We start from the raw sequence: 20,284 nt of genomic DNA on the forward strand, positions 1-20,284 counted from the left end.
CACGCCCTACAACACACACACACACAGCCACCCCCTACAACACACACACACACAGCCACCCCCTACAACACACACACACACACAGCCACCCCCTACAACACACACACACACACACACAGCCACCCCCTACAACACACACACACACAGCCACCCCCTACAACACACACACACACAGCCACCCCCTACAACACACACGCGCACACACACTCACGCACACACGCACACAGCCACCCCCTGCAACACACACAGACTCCCAGCACCAACACAGCTACCCGTCCCACAGCCCACACCCAGTAGCCCCTCCTCCCCCGTGCCCCTCCTCCCCCCGTGCGACCGCGCCCCTCCTCCCCCCGTGCGACCGCGCCCCTCCCCCGTGCGACCGCGCCCCTCCTTCCCCCGTGCGACCGTGCCCCTCCTCCCCCCGTGCCACTGCGCCCCTCCTCCTCCCGTGCGACCACGCCCCTCCTCCCCCCGTGCGACCGCGCCCCTCACCTTGGGTTTGATATGTTCCATTTCCCCGTTCTCCAATCTCCACAGAACGTGCTGCGTCCCATCGCCCCCCCCACCAAAATTCAGCGCATGCAGCGGAGAGAAGAGCTCCCTCCAGACCTGAGGGGGGAGAGACATCATTGTGCAAACATACATCGTCTATATACCTCACCCACCTATATACCACCCGCACCAACCAGTCTATATACTTGGACCTCCTATATATCCCTGCACCAACAAGTCTATATACCTCACCCACCTATATACCACCCGCACCAACCAGTCTATATACTTGGACCTCCTATATATCCCTGGGTAAAAGGGGGACGATAGACAGCACTCTGATGATGTTAAATTAATGCAATTGCAGGGTGCACGGAACCAAAGGGGACCCTTATTCCCCTGTATAGTACTAACAAATCTACGTAAGTACCAGCACTCACTGTCTAATAGCTAAATGATGAAAACAGTTGTAATGCAGAATAAACATTTAATAATAAAACAAACCAGAAATAAATCAAATGTGTTTGCAGAAACCAGTGTCACAAATGGGCAAGTCACAAAGTGAGGGGTGGGGGGGGGGGAGAAAGGAAAAGGGGAAAAAAACATGAAACACAAGGAATATACACAAAAAACGGAGAACTGCAAGTATGCTAGGGGGGCGACGTTTCGAGGGACTACCTCTTCATCTGGCCCATTCCCCCTGGTCCAAAAGGTCCCAGAGGTACTTCCCTAAGCCTCCCTTCCCCTATAACTGGTCAAATCAGACACCCCTGAAAATAGATAGCAAACATACAGTGTATAGAAAAAAAGGGATAAACTGGCGCCACAAATAATAAAGTGAAAACCAAACCAAAATGGTGTAAAGTCCAAATGGAGTCCTAGTAAGGCTGGTAATGAAGGATTCTCACATCAACGAAGTAATATGTGGAAAAAGAACAAAACAAATGATGGTGCAGTAAGTCAATCACTGAGACTAAAAGACAAAGCCAGACTAACAACACAAGACAAACAAGACAGACAAACGAAGATACACTAGCACGGCTTAATAATAAAGACAAAGCTAATTTATTACTGGTTGTGGAGTGTGACAGTAACACGCATCCGGAGGGGTAAAATTAAAAACCCTACTCACAAGATGCTAGATATTAACAGGCAACAGGCTGGAAACATGCTGCTGGGCTTCCAAGATGGCGACCGGAGCACTCTCACTGGCGTCCTCACGTGACAGAGGTGGAAGGTGGGTCACACGAATGACGGGACTTCCGGGCGGATGTGACGTCACGCCCACTGGAGTCCCACCGCAAACGTTCCTCCTTCACTGTTCCTCCGCAGGTACACCACGATAACACCACGATAACACCACGATAACACCACGGCTCCACTGCTGAACTGCAAACTGCAAACTTCTCCACAAGCCAGGACAAGGCTCTAAAAACACTCAAAACTTCCCGACGCGTTTCGTACGCATGCGCGTGGTGTACCTGCGGAGGAACAGTGAAGGAGGAACGTTTGCGGTGGGACTCCAGTGGGCGTGACGTCACATGCGCCCGGAAGTCCCGTCATTCGTGTGACCCACCTTCCACCTCTGTCACGTGAGGACGCCAGCGAGAGTGCTCCGGTCGCCATCTTGGAAGCCCAGCAGCATGTTTCCAGCCTGTTGCCTGTTAATATCTAGCATCTTGTGAGTAGGGTTTTTAATTTTACCCCTCCGGATGCGTGTTACTGTCACCCTCCACACCCAGTAATAAATTAGCTTTGTCTTTATTATTAAGCCGTGCTAGTGTATTTTCGTTTGTCTGTCTTGTTTGTCTTGTGTTGTTAGTCTGGCTTTGTCTTTTAGTCTCGGTGATTGACTTACTGCACCATCATTTGTTTTGTTCTTTTTCCACATATTACTTCGTTGATGTGAGAATCCTTCATTACAAGCCTTACTAGGACTCCATTTGGACGTTACACCATTTTGGTTTGGTTTTCACTTTATTATTGGTGGCGCCAGTTTATCCCTTTTTTTCTATGCTCTCTGACTGACCGTACTGTCAGTTTTTACCTGGCTGCCAGTGTTGTTCACTAATTAAGTGTTTTTATTAATATTTATAGCGCTGTTTCACACCGTCTTTTTTCTGTAAACATACAGTGTAGGCTAAATACAGCTAAAGAGCTAATAGCAGGGCAGCAAGAATCCACTACAGTCAATGCCAGTAGTTCAAGTACCACAAGAAACCGTGGGCAATGGTACAGTAACGGCTGAACACAGCCTGCAAGAAAGCAGCTTGCAAAGAAGCACCAGGAGTCCACAACAGTCAATGAAAGGTTAATGGCAATAGCAAATGCAGACAGTAATCAAACCCTGTGGTCTGCTCCTTGTGCTCATGTGGAGTGAAGTACCTCTGGGACCTTTTGGACCAGGGGGAATGGGCCAGATGAAGAGGTAGTCCCTCGAAACGTTGCCCCCCTAGCATACTTGCCGTTCTCCGTTTTTTGTGTATATTCTGTGTGTTTCATGTTTTTTTCCCCTTTTCCTTCCCCCATCCCCCCCCCCCACCCCTCACTTGCCCATTTGTGATACTGGTTTCTGCAAACACATTTGATTTATTTCAGTTATGTTTTATTATTAAATGTTTATTCTGCATTACAACTGTTTCCCTATATATCCCTGCACCAACAAGTCTATATACCCCACCCGCCTATATACCATCCACACCCACCCGCCTATATACCCACCTGCCAATATAGTCCACACGTCTATATACCCCACCTATCCATCTATATACCCCACTTCCCTATATACCCCGCCCCCATCGATATGCCCCCCCTATCCATCTATATACCCCACCCCCACCGATATGCCCCCCCATCCATCTATATACCCCACTTCCCTATATACCCCGCCCCCACCGATATGCCCCCCCTATCCATCTATATACCCCACTTCCCTATATACCCCGCCCCCACCGATATGCCCCGCCCCTTACTTGTCTCACCTCGAGCTGGTGCAGAAATTGGACGTTAGAATCCCCGATGAACACAACCTCAGGCTCCTTATCCTTACTGTCACACACAAAGTGATTGTGCTGAGAAATACACACACAGCAGTGTCACACACACACACACACACACACACACACACACACACACACACACACACACACACACACACACACACACACACACACACACACACACACACACACACAGGCTCAGTAACCCCCGCAGTGATACAGGAGGAGGGGGCCCTGTGACCCCACTATCCCACGCCGGGTAACGCACAGGACACGGGGGGGCCGCGGGCGGTGAGAAGTACAGGAGGAGGCCCTGTGACCCCACTATCCCACGCCGGGTAACACACAGGACACGGGGGGGCCGCGGGCGGTGAGAAGTACAGGAGGAGGGGAGCCCTGTGACCCCACTATCCCACGCCGGGTAACACACAGGACACGGGGGGGCCGCGGGCGGTGAGAAGTACAGGAGGAGGGGGCCCTGTGACCCCACTATCCCACGCCGGGTAACACACAGGACACAGGGGGCCGCGGGCGGTGAGAAGTACAGGAGGGGGGGCCCTGTGACCCCACTATCCCACACCGGGTAACACACAGGACACGGGGGGGCCGCGGGCGGTGAGAAGTACAGGAGGAGGGGGGCCTGTGACCCCACTATCCCACGCCGGGTAACACACAGGACACGGGGGGCCGCGGGCGGTGAGAAGTACAGGAGGAGGGGGGCCTGTCACCCCACTATCCCACGCCGGGTAACACACAGGACACGGGGGGGCCGCGGGCGGTGAGAAGTACAGGAGGAGGGGGGCCCTGTGACCCCACTATCCCACGCCGGGTAACACACAGGACACGGGGGGGGCCGCGGGCGGTGAGAAGTACAGGAGGAGGGGGGCCCTGTGACCCCACTATCCCACGCCGGGTAACACACAGGACACGGGGGGGCCGCGGGCGGTGAGAAGTACAGGAGGAGGGGGGCGCTGTGACCCCACTATCCCACGCCGGGTAACACACAGGACACGGGGGGGCCGCGGGCGGTGAGAAGTACAGGAGGGGGGGCCCTGTGACCCCACTATCCCACGCCGGGTAACACACAGGACACGGGGGGGCCGCGGGCGGTGAGAAGTACAGGAGGGGGGGCCCTGTGACCCCACTATCCCACGCCGGGTAACACACAGGACACGGGGGGCCGCGGGCGGTGAGAAGTACAGGAGGGGGGGCCCTGTGACCCCACTATCCCACGCCGGGTAACACACAGGACACGGGGGGGCCGCGGGCGGTGAGAAGTACAGGAGGGGGGGGGCCCTGTGACCCCACTATCCCACGCCGGGTAACACACAGGACACGGGGGAGCCGCGGGCGGTGAGAAGTACAGGAGGGGGGGCCCTGTGACCCCACTATCCCACGCCGGGTAACACACAGGACACGGGGGGGCCGCGGGCGGTGAGAAGTACAGGAGGGGGGACCCTGTGACCCCACTATCCCACGCCGGGTAACGCACAGGACACGGGGGGGCCGCGGGCGGTGAGAAGTACAGGAGGAGGGGAGCCCTGTGACCCCACTATCCCACGCCGGGTAACGCACAGGACACGGGGGGGCCGCGGGCGGTGAGAAGTACAGGAGGGGGGGCCCTGTGACCCCACTATCCCATGCCGGGTAACACACAGGACACGGGGGGGGCCGCGGGCGGTGAGAAGTACAGGAGGGGGGGCCCTGTGACCCCACTATCCCACGCCGGGTAACGCACAGGACACGGGGGGGCCGCGGGCGGTGAGAAGTACAGGAGGGGGGGCCCTGTGACCCCACTATCCCACGCCGGGTAACACACAGGACACGGGGGGGCCGCGGGCGGTGAGAAGTACAGGAGGGGGGGCCCTGTGACCCCACTATCCCACGCCGGGTAACACACAGGACACGGGGGGGCCGCGGGCGGTGAGAAGTACAGGAGGAGGGGGGCCCTGTGACCCCACTATCCCACGCCGGGTAACACACAGGACACGGGGGGGCCTCGGGCGGTGAGAAGTACAGGAGGGGGGGCCCTGTGACCCCACTATCCCACGCCGGGTAACACACAGGACACGGGGGGGCCGCGGGCGGTGAGAAGTACAGGAGGAGGGGGGCCCTGTGACCCCACTATCCCACGCCGGGTAACACACAGGACACGGGGGGGGCCGCGGGCGGTGAGAAGTACAGGAGGGGGGGCCTGTGACCCCACTATCCCACGCCGGGTAACACACAGGACACGGGGGGGCCGCGGGCGGTGAGAAGTACAGGAGGAGGGGGGCCCTGTGACCCCACTATCCCACGCCGGGTAACACACAGGACACGGGGGGGCCGCGGGCGGTGAGAAGTACAGGAGGAGGGGGGCCTGTGACCCCACTATCCCACGCCGGGTAACACACAGGACACGGGGGGGCCGCGGGCGGTGAGAAGTACAGGAGGAGGGGGGCCTGTGACCCCACTATCCCACGCCGGGTAACACACAGGACACGGGGGGGCCGCGGGCGGTGAGAAGTACAGGAGGGGGGCCCTGTGACCCCACTATCCCACGCCGGGTAACACACAGGACACGGGGGGGCCGCGGGCGGTGAGAAGTACAGGAGGAGGGGGACCCTGTGACCCCACTATCCCACGCCGGGTAACACACAGGACACGGGGGGGCCGCGGGCGGTGAGAAGTACAGGAGGAGGGGGGCCCTGTGACCCCACTATCCCACGCCGGGTAACACACAGGACACGGGGGGGCCGCGGGCGGTGAGAAGTACAGGAGGAGGGGGGCCCTGTGACCCCACTATCCCACGCCGGGTAACGCACAGGACACGGGGGGGCCGCGGGCGGTGAGAAGTACAGGAGGAGGGGGGCCTGTGACCCCACTATCCCACGCCGGGTAACACACAGGACACGGGGGGGCCGCGGGCGGTGAGAAGTACAGGAGGAGGGGGGCCCTGTGACCCCACTATCCCACGCCGGGTAACACACAGGACACGGGGGGGCCGCGGGCGGTGAGAAGTACAGGAGGAGGGGGACCCTGTGACCCCACTATCCCACGCCGGGTAACACACAGGACACGGGGGGGCCGCGGGCGGTGAGAAGTACAGGAGGAGGGGGGCCCTGTGACCCCACTATCCCACGCCGGGTAACACACAGGACACGGGGGGGCCGCGGGCGGTGAGAAGTACAGGAGGAGGGGGGTCCTGTGACCCCACTATCCCACGCCGGGTAACGCACAGGACACGGGGGGGCCGCGGGCGGTGAGAAGTACAGGAGGAGGGGGGCCTGTGACCCCACTATCCCACGCCGGGTAACACACAGGACACGGGGGGGCCGCGGGCGGTGAGAAGTACAGGAGGAGGGTGGCCCTGTGACCCCACTATCCCACGCCGGGTAACACACAGGACACAGGGGGGCCGCGGGCGGTGAGAAGTACAGGAGGAGGGGGGCCTGTGACCCCACTATCCCACGCCGGGTAACACACAGGACACGGGGGGGCCGCGGGCGGTGAGAAGTACAGGAGGGGGGGCCCTGTGACCCCACTATCCCACGCCGGGTAACACACAGGAAACGGGGGGGCTGCGGGCGGTGAGAAGTACAGGAGGAGGGGGGCCTGTGACCCCACTATCCCATGCCGGGTAACACACAGGACACGGGGGGGCCGCGGGCGGTGAGAAGTACAGGAGGGGGGGCCCTGTGACCCCACTACCCCACGCCGGGTAACACACAGGACACGGGGGGGCCGCGGGCGGTGAGAAGTACAGGAGGAGGGGCCCTGTGACCCCACTATCCCACGCCGGGTAACACACAGGACACGGGGGGGCCGCGGGCGGTGAGAAGTACAGGAGGGGGGGGGGGGGGGGAGGCCCTGTGACCCCACTATCCCACGCCGGGTAACACACAGGACACGGGGGGACCGCGGGCGGTGAGAAGTACAGGAGGAGGGGGGCCCTGTGACCCCACTATCCCACGCCGGGTAATGCACAGGACACGGGGGGGCCGCGGGCGGTGAGAAGTACAGGAGGAGGGGGGCCTGTGACCCCACTATCCCACGCCGGGTAACACACAGGACACGGGGGGGGCCGCGGGCGGTGAGAAGTACAGGAGGGGGGGCCCTGTGACCCCACTATCCCACGCCGGGTAACACACAGGACACGGGGGGGCCGCGGGCGGTGAGAAGTACAGGAGGGGGGCCCTGTGACCCCACTATCCCACGCCGGGTAACACACAGGACACGGGGGGGCCGCGGGCGGTGAGAAGTACAGGAGGAGGGGGGCCTGTGACCCCACTATCCCACGCCGGGTAACGCACAGGACACGGGGGGGGGGGGCCGCGGGCGGTGAGAAGTACAGGAGGGGGAGGCCCTGTGACCCCACTATCCCACGCCGGGTAACGCACAGGACACGGGGGGGGGGGGGCCGCGGGCGGTGAGAAGTACAGGAGGAGGGGGCCCTGTGACCCCACTATCCCACGCCGGGTAACACACAGGACACGGGGGGGCCGCGGGCGGTGAGAAGTACAGGAGGAGGGGGGCCTGTGACCCCACTATCCCACGCCGGGTAACACACAGGACACGGGGGGGCCGCGGGCGGTGAGAAGTACAGGAGGGGGGGCCCTGTGACCCCACTATCCCACGCCGGGTAACACACAGGACACGGGGGGGCCGCGGGCGGTGAGAAGTACAGGAGGGGGGGCCCTGTGACCCCACTATCCCACGCCGGGTAACGCACAGGACACGGGGGGGCCGCGGGCGGTGAGAAGTACAGGAGGGGGGGCCCTGTGACCCCACTATCCCACGCCGGGTAACGCACAGGACACGGGGGGGCCGCGGGCGGTGAGAAGTACAGGAGGAGGGGCCCTGTGACCCCACTATCCCAGGCCGGGTAACGCACAGGACACGGGGGGGCCGCGGGCGGTGAGAAGTACAGGAGGAGGGGGGCCCTGTGACCCCACTATCCCACGCCGGGTAACGCACAGGACACGGAGGGGCCGCGGGTGGTGAGAAATACAGGAGGAGGTGACCGTGCTCACCAGTGAGCGCCAGCGCCCGTCACCGTGCACGTCTGGCATCGCGGTTGGGACGGCAGCGGGGTTCGTGTCCTTGTCACTCATGATTTCCTGAAGGGAAGAAATACAGAGACGGTGCTAGAAACACACAGCGGGACAGGACGCAAACGCACACTAGAGCGTCAGCTCTTCTGCACAGACACCGGCATGTTACCTTATCACACACACACACACACACACACACACACACACACACACACACACACACACACACACACACACACACACACACACACACACACACGATCTGGCAGGGACCAGAGGACGAGCGATAACCATGTATTGATTACCTTAATAACGTCCCACCCACAATCCTCTTCACGGCGCGCTGCAGTGCGAACTTTCCTAGATATAATCGTCTATTAACGGAATGGTTCGTTAGCAGCCAGACTTCACGTGTGTACGTGTGTGTGTGCTCATTTGCATGTCATTTCCCAGAATCCCTTGCTGCAAGGAAGCCCTGTATGCTGGGTGATAATGGTGAAAGGCAGATTTACAGACCTGAGAGATATATATATCCGTTCTGTGGCTAACAAAATGCTTTTATTCCTGGGAGCTTTGGAGATACACTGATCTCTTCTTCCGGCGATGTTACAATGAATGTAAAACCAGATTTCAATTGTCTCCGTCTGTCTTCAAATCATCCCTTGAAGTGTCTTAATTCAATGAAGCTTCACACCCTGCTCAGAAAAACCACCTGTTTTACCGTCCCTCACATGTGCTAATTAAGTTACTTTGGCCAGTCAGGTGACATTTTAGTAGTATATAAGTAAGCACACAGCAGCCAGGGTTAAAGTTTAACAGGAAGTAGCCGGGGTCAGTGCTGAAGTATAAAAGGAAGTAGCCGGGGTTAGTGCTGAAGTTTAAAAGGAAGTAGCCCGGGTTAGTGCTGAAGTATAAAAGGAAGTAGCCGGGGTTAGTGCTGAAGATTAAAAGGAAGTAGCCAGGGTTAGTGCTGAAGATTAAAAGGAAGTAGCCGGGGTTAGTGCTGAAGTTTAAAAGGAAGTAGCTGGGTTAGTGCTGAAGTTTAACAGGAAGTAGCCGGGGTTAGTGCTGAAGTTTAACAGGAAGTAGCCGGGGTTAGTGCTGAAGTGTAAAAGGAAGTAGCCGGGGTTAGTGCTGAAGTATAAAAGGAAGTAGCCGGGGTTAGTGCTGAAGTTTAAAAGGAAGTAGCCGGGGTTAGTGCTGAAGTTTAACAGGAAGTAGCCGGGTTAGTGCTGAAGTTTAACAGGAAGTAGCCCGGGTTAGTGCTGAAGTTTAAAAGGAAGTAGCCGGGTTAGTGCTGAAGTTTAACAGGAAGTAGCCGGGGTCAGTGCTGAAGTTAAACAGGAAGTAGCCGGGGTCAGTGCTGAAGTTTAGAAGGAAGTAGCCGGGGTTAGTGCTGAAGTTTAAAAGGAAGTAGCCGGGGTTAGTGCTGAAGTTTAAAAGGAAGTAGCCGGGTTAGTGCTGAAGTTTAGAAGGAAGTAGCCCGGGTTAGTGCTGAAGTTTAAAAGGAAGTAGCCGGAGTTAGTGCTGAAGTTTAAAAGGAAGTAGCCGGGGTTAGTGCTGAAGTTTAAAAGGAAGTAGCCGGGGTTAGTGCTGAAGTTTAAAAGGAAGTAGCCGGGGTTAGTGCTGAAGTTTAAAAGGAAGTAGCCGGGTTAGTGCTGAAGTTTAAAAGGAAGTAGCCGGGGTTAGTGCTGAAGTTTAACAGGAAGTAGCCCGGGTTAGTGCTGAAGTTTAAAAGGAAGTAGCCGGGGTTAGTGCTGAAGTATAAAAGGAAGTAGCCGGGGTTAGTGCTGAAGTTTAAAAGGAAGTAGCCGGGGTTAGTGCTGAAGTTTAAAAGGAAGTAGCCGGGGTTAGTGCTGAAGTATAAAAGGAAGTAGCCGGGGTTAGTGCTGAAATTTAAAAGGAAGTAGCCGGGGTTAGTGCTGAAGTTTAAAAGGAAGTAGCCGGGGTTAGTGCTGAAGTTTAGAAGGAAGTAGCCCGGGTTAGTGCTGAAGTTTAAAAGGAAGTAGCCCGGGTTAGTGCTGAAGTTTAAAAGGAAGTAGCCGGGGTTAGTGCTGAAGTTTAAAAGGAAGTAGCCGGGGTTAGTGCTGAAGTTTAAAAGGAAGTAGCCGGGTTAGTGCTGAAGTTTAAAAGGAAGTAGCCGGGGTTAGTGCTGAAGTGTAAAAGGAAGTAGCCGGGGTTAGTGCTGAAGTGTAAAAGGAAGTAGCCGGGGTTAGTGCTGAAGTATAAAAGGAAGTAGCCGGGGTTAGTGCTGAAGTTTAAAAGGAAGTAGCCGGGGTTAGTGCTGAAGTTTAAAAGGAAGTAGCCGGGTTAGTGCTGAAGTTTAACAGGAAGTAGCCCGGGTTAGTGCTGAAGTTTAAAAGGAAGTAGCCGGGTTAGTGCTGAAGTTTAACAGGAAGTAGCCGGGGTCAGTGCTGAAGTTTAGAAGGAAGTAGCCGGGGTTAGTGCTGAAGTTTAAAAGGAAGTAGCCGGGGTTAGTGCTGAAGTTTAAAAGGAAGTAGCCGGGTTAGTGCTGAAGTTTAGAAGGAAGTAGCCCGGGTTAGTGCTGAAGTTTAAAAGGAAGTAGCCGGGGTTAGTGCTGAAATTTAAAAAGGAAGTAGCCGGGGTTAGTGCTGAAGTTTAAAAGGAAGTAGCCGGGGTTAGTGCTGAAGTTTAAAAGGAAGTAGCCGGGGTTAGTGCTGAAGTTTAAAAGGAAGTAGCCGGGGTTAGTGCTGAAGTTTAAAAGGAAGTAGCCGGGTTAGTGCTGAAGTTTAAAAGGAAGTAGCCGGGGTTAGTGCTGAAGTTTAACAGGAAGTAGCCCGGGTTAGTGCTGAAGTTTAAAAGGAAGTAGCCGGGGTTAGTGCTGAAGTATAAAAGGAAGTAGCCGGGGTTAGTGCTGAAGTTTAAAAGGAAGTAGCCGGGGTTAGTGCTGAAGTATAAAAGGAAGTAGCCGGGGTTAGTGCTGAAATTTAAAAGGAAGTAGCCGGGGTTAGTGCTGAAGTTTAAAAGGAAGTAGCCGGAGTTAGTGCTGAAGTTTAGAAGGAAGTAGCCGGGGTTAGTGCTGAAGTTTAGAAGGAAGTAGCCCGGGTTAGTGCTGAAGTTTAGAAGGAAGTAGCCCGGGTTAGTGCTGAAGTTTAAAAGGAAGTAGCCCGGGTTAGTGCTGAAGTTTAAAAGGAAGTAGCCGGGGTTAGTGCTGAAGTTTAAAAGGAAGTAGCCGGGGTTAGTGCTGAAGTTTAAAAGGAAGTAGCCGGGTTAGTGCTGAAGTTTAAAAGGAAGTAGCCGGGGTTAGTGCTGAAGTGTAAAAGGAAGTAGCCGGGTTAGTGCTGAAGTGTAAAAGGAAGTAGCCGGGGTTAGTGCTGAAGTGTAAAAGGAAGTAGCCCGGGTTAGTGCTGAAATTTAAAAGGAAGTAGCCCGGGTTAGTGCTGAAATTTAAAAGGAAGTAGCCGGGGTTAGTGCTGAAGTTTAAAAGGAAGTAGCCGGAGTTAGTGCTGAAGTTTAGAAGGAAGTAGCCGGGGTTAGTGCTGAAGTTTAGAAGGAAGTAGCCCGGGTTAGTGCTGAAGTTTAAAAGGAAGTAGCCCGGGTTAGTGCTGAAGTTTAAAAGGAAGTAGCCGGGGTTAGTGCTGAAGTTTAAAAGGAAGTAGCCGGGGTTAGTGCTGAAGTTTAAAAGGAAGTAGCCGGGTTAGTGCTGAAGTTTAAAAGGAAGTAGCCGGGGTTAGTGCTGAAGTTTAACAGGAAGTAGCCCGGGTTAGTGCTGAAGTTTAAAAGGAAGTAGCCGGGGTTAGTGCTGAAGTATAAAAGGAAGTAGCCGGGGTTAGTGCTGAAGTATAAAAGGAAGTAGCCGGGGTTAGTGCTGAAGTATAAAAGGAAGTAGCCGGGGTTTGTGCTGAAGTTTAAAAGGAAGTAGCCGGGGTTAGTGCTGAAGTTTAAAAGGAAGTAGCCGGGGTTTGTGCTGAAGTTTAAAAAGAAGTAGCCGGGGTTAGTGCTGAAGTTTAAAAGGAAGTAGCCGGTGTTAGTGCTGAAGTATAAAAGGAAGTAGCCGGGGTTAGTGCTGAAGTATAAAAGGAAGTAGCCGGGGTTAGTGCTGAAGTATAAAAGGAAGTAGCCGGGGTTAGTGCTGAAGTATAAAAGGAAGTAGCCGGGGTTAGTGCTGAAGTATAAAAGGAAGTAGCCGGGGTTAGTGCTGAAGTATAAAAGGAAGTAGCCGGGGTTAGTGCTGAAGTATAAAAGGAAGTAGCCGGGGTTAGTGCTGAAGTATAAAAGGAAGTAGCCGGGGTTAGTGCTGAAGTATAAAAGGAAGTAGCCGGGGTTAGTGCTGAAGTATAAAAGGAAGTAGCCGGGGTTAGTGCTGAAGTATAAAAGGAAGTAGCCGGGGTTTGTGCTGAAGTTTAGAAGGAAGTAGCCCGGGTTAGTGCTGAAGTTTAAAAGGAAGTAGCCCGGGTTAGTGCTGAAGTTTAAAAGGAAGTAGCCGGGGTTAGTGCTGAAGTTTAAAAGGAAGTAGCCGGGGTTAGTGCTGAAGTTTAAAAGGAAGTAGCCGGGTTAGTGCTGAAGTTTAAAAGGAAGTAGCCGGGGTTAGTGCTGAAGTTTAACAGGAAGTAGCCCGGGTTAGTGCTGAAGTTTAAAAGGAAGTAGCCGGGGTTAGTGCTGAAGTATAAAAGGAAGTAGCCGGGGTTAGTGCTGAAGTATAAAAGGAAGTAGCCGGGGTTTGTGCTGAAGTTTAAAAGGAAGTAGCCGGGGTTAGTGCTGAAGTTTAAAAGGAAGTAGCCGGGGTTTGTGCTGAAGTTTAAAAGGAAGTAGCCGGGTTAGTGCTGAAGTTTAAAAGGAAGTAGCCGGTGTTAGTGCTGAAGTTTAAAAGGAAGTAGCCGGGGTTAGTGCTGAAGTATAAAAGGAAGTAGCCGGGGTTAGTGCTGAAGTATAAAAGGAAGTAGCCGGGGTTAGTGCTGAAGTATAAAAGGAAGTAGCCGGGGTTAGTGCTGAAGTATAAAAGGAAGTAGCCGGGGTTAGTGCTGAAGTATAAAAGGAAGTAGCCGGGGTTAGTGCTGAAGTATAAAAGGAAGTAGCCGGGGTTAGTGCTGAAGTATAAAAGGAAGTAGCCGGGGTTTGTGCTGAAGTTTAAAAGGAAGTAGCCGGGGTTAGTGCTGAAGTTTAGAAGGAAGTAGCCGGGGTTAGTGCTGAAGTATAAAAGGAAGTAGCCGGGGTTAGTGCTGAAGTATAAAAGGAAGTAGCCGGGGTTAGTGCTGAAGTATAAAAGGAAGTAGCCGGGGTTAGTGCTGAAGTATAAAAGGAAGTAGCCGGGGTTTGTGCTGAAGTTTAAAAGGAAGTAGCCGGGGTTAGTGCTGAAGTTTAACAGGAAGTAGCCGGGGTTTGTGCTGAAGTTTAACAGGAAATAGCCGGGGTTAGTGCTGAAGTTTAAAAGGAAGTAGCCGGGGTTAGTGCTGAAGTTTAGAAGGAAGTAGCCGGGGTTAGTGCTGAAGTTTAAAAGGAAGTAGCCGGGGTTAGTGCTGAAGTTTAGAAGGAAGTAGCCGGGGTTAGTGCTGAAGTTTAACAGGAAGTAGCCCGGGTTAGTGCTGAAGTTTAAAAAGGAAGTAGCCGGGGTTTGTGCTGAAGTTTAAAAGGAAGTAGCCGGGGTTTGTGCTGAAGTTTAAAAGGAAGTAGCCGGGGTTTGTGCTGAAGTTTAAAAGGAAGTAGCCGGGGTTAGTGCTGAAGTTTAACAGGAAGTAGCCGGGGTTAGTGCTGAAGTTTAACAGGAAGTAGCCCGGGTTAGTGCTGAAGTTTAACAGGAAGTAGCCGGGGTTTGTGCTGAAGTTTAAAAGGAAGTAGCCGGGGTTAGTGCTGAAGTTTAACAGGAAGTTCAAAAGATGTGAAAAGTGGACACACCTCCTGGCCCCGATTCCTGCATTTGATCTACGCTGGAAAGGATGATATCATCTATACCAGACTGCACATCTCCGCACGTTACTATCGCTGTGATGCCGCCTTTACTTTTTATATTTGCTGTGACCTCACTTATTTTCAAATTATGCATTTCCTTCCACCAGCCTCTGGATGTCTCTAACTCTATTCATATTTCGCCATCTCTCCTTACTTCACCACTTCTCTGTTCACAGGAACTCCTTTCTTACCTGCGCCCTCTGACACCACACAGTTATACACCCTGCACTAAAACACACCCCTAGAAATCCTCCTCACATATTCTCTTTCTGTCCATGCTTCTCCTCCTCGCTTCTGGGGATATCTCTCCCAATCCTGGTCCCTGCCTTATTCCTACATGCGCTCGTCCTCGCCTGCCAACTGCAACCTCTACTCCTTCTGGTGTCAACCCCTCCAACCTCATACCCATCCCCTGCCACCCTCCCTCCTCTCTCCCTTTCTCCTGTGCCCTTTGGAACGCTCGCTCCCTCTCTAACAAGTTCCTCTCTGTGCATGACTTCTTCCTCTCTCACTCTCTGCTCCTATTTGCTATAACTGAGACCTGGCTCACTCAGTCTGACTCTGCTCTGGAAGCTGCCCTCTCTTATGGTGGCCTTTCCTTCTCCCACACTCCGCGCCCTGATGGCAGGGGTGGAGGTGTGGGGCTCCTGCTCTCCTCTCTCTGCCGTTACCGAACCCTTCCTATTCCTGCATCTCTTGCTTTTCCCTCCTTTGAGGTTCACACTGTCAAGATCTTCTCTCCTCTCCCTGTCCATGTGGCGGTCATCTATCGCCCACCTACCTCTACTCATCCCCCTTCTGCCTTTCTCTCTCACTTTGAATCCTGGCTCTCTTTCTTTCTCTCCTCAGACTCCTCTGTTCTTCTCCTTGGGGACTTCAATTGCCACATTGATGACCCCTCTCTCCCTTGGGCTTCCCGCTTTCTTTCTCTAACCTCTTCTTTTGGCCTTCAACAGTGGACTGCAGCCAGCACCCACAAGGATGGCCACTACTTAGACCTGGTTTTCACTAAAAACTTCTCTCTCTCCGATTTCTCCATTTCCTCTCTCTGACCATCACCTCATCTCATTCTCTCTATCTCGCTTCTCCCCCTCCATCTACCCCTGGGTTCTGCAGAAACCTGCGCTCTATTCACTTACCTGACTTTGAGTCCACTTTACGCTCCTCCCTCTCCTCTCTCAGCTCTGCTACAGACCCTGACAACCTGGTCAGGAACTACAACTCTGCCTTGTCCTCCTCTCTTGATCTACATGCCCCGCTTTCTCTCTGCCGCCCTCGCCCTTTTAACCCTAGACCCTGGTTAAATTCCCACACGCGCATGCTGCGTTCCTCCACTCGTTCCTCTGAACGCCTCTGGAGGAAATCTCACACTCTCGCAGACTTCCTTCACTACAAATTTATGCTGTCCTGTTTCATCTCTGCCCTCACAAGCTAAACAAGCCTACTTTTCTGCACTAATCAACATGCACAAGTCTAACCCACGCCGACTGTGCTCTGTCTTTGACTCTCTACTCAAACCACCCTCAGCTGCCTCCTCTTCTTCCTCCATCTCACCTCAGGACTTTGCTGACTATTTTAAGGAAAAGGTGTAATCCATACGTCAGAACATCCCCTCTGTTGCCTCCTCCCATCCCACACCGCTTCCTAAGGCTGAGTCCCCGCTGGCGCTGAGCTCGCTATGCGCTTGGCGCGCTTACCTTCTTCAATGTGGATCAGCACATCCCCTCTCCCGCTGTGCTCGCACGCTCATGCAGGGGGGGGGGGGAGGCAAACGGACAGAGGGGGGGGCAAACGGACAGGGGGGGGACAAACGGACAGAGGGGGGGGGCAAACGGACAGGGGGGGCAAACGGACAGAGGGGGGGGCAAACGGACAGAGGGGGGGACAAACGGACAGAGGGGGGGGCAAACGGACAGAGGGGGGGCAAACGGACAGAGGGGGGGCAAACGGACAGAGGGGGGGGCCAACGGACAGAGGGGGGGGGGCTAACAGACAGAGGGGGGGGGCAAACGGACAGAGGGGGGGGAGGCAAACGGACAGGGGGGGCAAACGGACAGAGGGGGGGGGCAAACGGACAGAGGGGGGTTGGCAAATGGACAGAGGGGGGTTGGCAAACGGACAGAGGGGGGTTGGCAAACGGACAGAGGGGGGGTGGCAAACGGACAGAAGGGGGGTGGCAAACGGACAGAAGGGGGGTGGCAAACGGACAGAAGGGGGGGGGCAAACGGACAGAAGGGGGGGGGGGGCAAACGGACAGAAGGGGGGGGGCAAACGGACAGAGGGGGGGCAAACGGACAGAGGGGGGGGGCAAACGGACAGGGGGGGGCAAACGGACAGAGGGGGGGGGGCAAACGGACAGAGGGGGGGGGGCAAACGGACAGAGGGGGGGCAAACGGACAGAGGGGGGGGGCAAACGGACAGAGGGGGGGGCGCAAACGGACAGAGGGGGGGGCAAACGGACAGAGGGGGGGCAAACGGACAGAGGGGGGGGCAAACGGACAGAGGGGGGGGGGGCCCATGGCATTTCATGCACATGATGAGGTACACGACATTGCTGGAGGAACAGGTGAACCTTCCTCTGATTTTATACTCCAGATTCTCAAAAGTGTATCTCGAAAGCTCGCACAAATAAAAGCATTTAGTTAGCCACAGAACGGTATTGTCAATTCATTTTTGATTATTAAAGCTCGGCTAACACGGTACTGATACCTCTACATCATATACATACACATATTTTTTTTTTTTCATTGTACACCTGCATTCCTCATAAGGGAGGGGTTGAAGCAGTGCGGCATTTTTTAAACACTAGTAAAAGTTTACCCATTTCACAATGCGATTTTCTACTCGCCAGTATATATTTTATCCTTCAGCACAATTACTTCTTGTGCCAGGAAAATTATTACAGTCAAACATGTAGCACTGCTATGTGCACTAGATTTGCGCCATCGTTAGCCAACTTATATATGGGGTTCTGGGAGGAGGTGATGTGGCTCCTCCACAGCTAGTGATGTAATCGATGACATCATCATTTGGAATGGTACCATGGAGTCCCTGATGACATTTGTCAGTGAACTGAATAACCATTTCGGTTTGAATGTTACGATGGGTACAGAAGCCACCTCTCTGGATATTTACATTCTAGATGATGGGATTTGCACCAGGACCCATGTTAAAGAGGTGTCGGTAACGCTTATTTGGATCCTATGAGCAATCATGACCAGAGGTGGATCAACTACATTCCTTCCAGCCAGTGCCTCCGACTAGCGAGGAATTGTACGGAGGTTTCCATTAGCGAGGGCCGAGCTTCTCCGTTAAACAATACGTGTGAAAAGTAGTAGTATAAAAAGGATGCTGTGTATAAAGCTTATCAAAAAGCAGAAAGACAAGACAGGGGCTCATTAATACAATATACCCCTGGAAATACATCCACAAGAGGTCAGATTTATATATAAATCTGTCTGTGTGTGTGTGTGTCAGTCAGTGTGTGTGTGTGTGTGTGTCAGTCAGTGTGTGTGTGTGTCAGTCAGTGTGTGTGTGTGTCAGTCAGTGTGTGTGTGTGTGTGTGTGTGTGTCAGTCAGTGTGTGTGTGTGTGTGTGTCAGTCAGTGTGTGTGTGTGTCAGTCAGTGTGTGTGTGTGTGTGTGTGTCAGTCAGTGTGTGTCAGTGAGTCAGTGTGTGTGTATGTGTGTGTGTCAGTCAGTGTGGTGTGTGTGTCAGTCAGTGTGGTGTGTGTCAGTCAGTGTGTGTGTGTGTGTGTGTGTGTGTCAGTCAGTGTGTGTGTGTGTCAGTCAGTGTGTGTGTGTGTGTGTGTGTGTCAGTCAGTCAGTGTGTCAGTGAGTCAGTGTGTGTGTATGTGTGTGTGTCAGTCAGTGTGGTGTGTGTGTCAGTCAGTGTGGTGTGTGTTAGGCTGCACTTACAGTGCCTGGCACATGCGGTGTCGCACCGAAACAAATCCCCTGACTCCGCCTCTCGCGCTTATAGTAAGCGCGACAGCAACCAAACATTTTGAACCCGGGTAAATGTTTTTTAGAGACAGTCGCCACATGTGACTGTTTCTAAACCAATCACAGAGCACGGCCCGCCCCCTTTCGTGACGTCACTGGCGACAGTCGCTAAAAAACAAATTATAACTTTCGATGGTGGCGCCGCGTGACGTCACCAGTCGCGTCGCCAGCACTATAAGCGCGGCCTTATTCTCCTTGCCCTGCTGCTGCTGCCGCCTTCTGCCAGCCGCCCCCCTCCCCCCCCGAGCCAGCTATCCGAGTCCCCGGCCCGGAGCCAACATCCCCCCCCCCCCAGGCAGAATGCCGTCACTATGTGACCACACCTGGGGGGCGGGGCTAGAAAGGCCAGGAGCAGCCATATTGGGTGAGGGCAGCAAGGGAACGGCTGACCTGGGGGGGGAGGGGCACAGCTGACCTGCGGGGGGCGCGGCTGACCTGGGGGGGGGGGGAGGGGCACGGCTGACCTGCGGGGGGCGCAGCTGACCTGGTGGGGGGGTGTGGCGCGGCTGACCTGTGGGGGAGGCGCGGAGCGGCTGACCTGTGGGGGGGGGGGAAGCGGAGCGGCTGACCTGTGGGAGGGGGGGGGGGCGCGTTTGCCCCCGTTGCATCTGATTAACATGTTATTAAGGCCGCGTTTATAGTGCTGGCGACGCGACTGATGACGTCACCCGTCGCCGTCAGCCAAAGTTATACATTTGTTTTTTAGTGACTGTCGCCAGTGACGTCACGAAAGGGGGCGGACCGCGCTCTGATTGGTTTAGAGACAGTCACATGTGGCGACTTTTTGGTGGCTGTCGCGCTTACTATAAGCGTTCACGAAGGAGTCAATTGATTTGTTTCGGAGCGACGTCGCGGGAAACCCACCGCACAACCCAAATTTGCGACAGACGCGCGCACCTCGCATCGCCTCCTGTCTGAGCTCAGCCTAACACACTCACCTCTGTATAACACACACCTCTATATAACACACACACACACACCTCTGTATAACACACACACACACCTCTGTATAACACACACCTCTGTATAACACACACCTCTGTATAACACACACCTCTGTATAACACACACCTCTGTATAACACACACCTCTGTATAACACACACACAACTCTGTATAACACACACACAACTCTGTATAACACACACACCTCTGTATAACACACACACCTCTGTATAACACACACACCTCTGTATAACACACACACTTCTGTATAACACACACACTTCTGTATAACACACACACCTCTGTATAACACACACACCTCTGTATAACACATACACCTCTGTATAACACACACACAACTCTGTATAACACACACACACCTCTGTATAACACACACACACCTCTGTATAACACACACACACCTCTGTATAACACACACACCTCTGTATAACACACACACCTCTGTATAACACACACACCTCTGTATAACACACACATACACCTCTGTATAACACACACATACACCTCTGTATAACACACACACACACACACACACACACACCTGTGTATAACACACACACTCCTCTGTATAACACACACACACACCTGTGTATAACACACACACCTCTGTATAACACACACACACACCTCTGTATAACACACACACACACCTCTGTATAACACACACCTCTATCTCCAGCGCTGGATCCTTCTTCCCGGGCCGTACCATCAGCTGCACACACGTGGGGGGATCTGAAGCCCGCGCACTGACAGGTTCTCCGCGCGCGCACTGCATATCCCCCTGCACCTGATGTCCGATGGATCCGTCCGGTAAGTACAGCCTCTGCCCCTGGCCCCCCCGATCTGAGAATGGACGCGCCCAAAGGCCGCACTGTGACCAGGAGG

At 54.4% G+C, this 20,284-nt stretch overlaps 1 protein-coding gene across 1 annotated transcript; it reads right to left on the minus strand.

The window, feature by feature from the left end:
- Nucleotides 1-492: 492 nt before the first annotated feature.
- On the minus strand, nt 493-20,150 carry LOC142486344 (platelet-activating factor acetylhydrolase IB subunit alpha1-like; the record flags this gene model as incomplete). The annotated part of the gene is made up of 4 exons (XM_075584970.1): nt 20,067-20,150; nt 8,504-8,590; nt 3,474-3,563; nt 493-609 (listed from the first exon to the last, which is right to left on the minus strand). Coding segments are annotated over exons 1-4 (336 nt in total), but the record flags the coding sequence as incomplete, so codon positions are not given.
- Between the last annotated feature and the right edge of the window lie 134 nt (nt 20,151-20,284).

This window comes from Ascaphus truei, unplaced genomic scaffold, assembly GCF_040206685.1.
Source record: "Ascaphus truei isolate aAscTru1 unplaced genomic scaffold, aAscTru1.hap1 HAP1_SCAFFOLD_827, whole genome shotgun sequence".
Taxonomy (NCBI): Eukaryota; Metazoa; Chordata; class Amphibia; order Anura; family Ascaphidae; genus Ascaphus; species Ascaphus truei.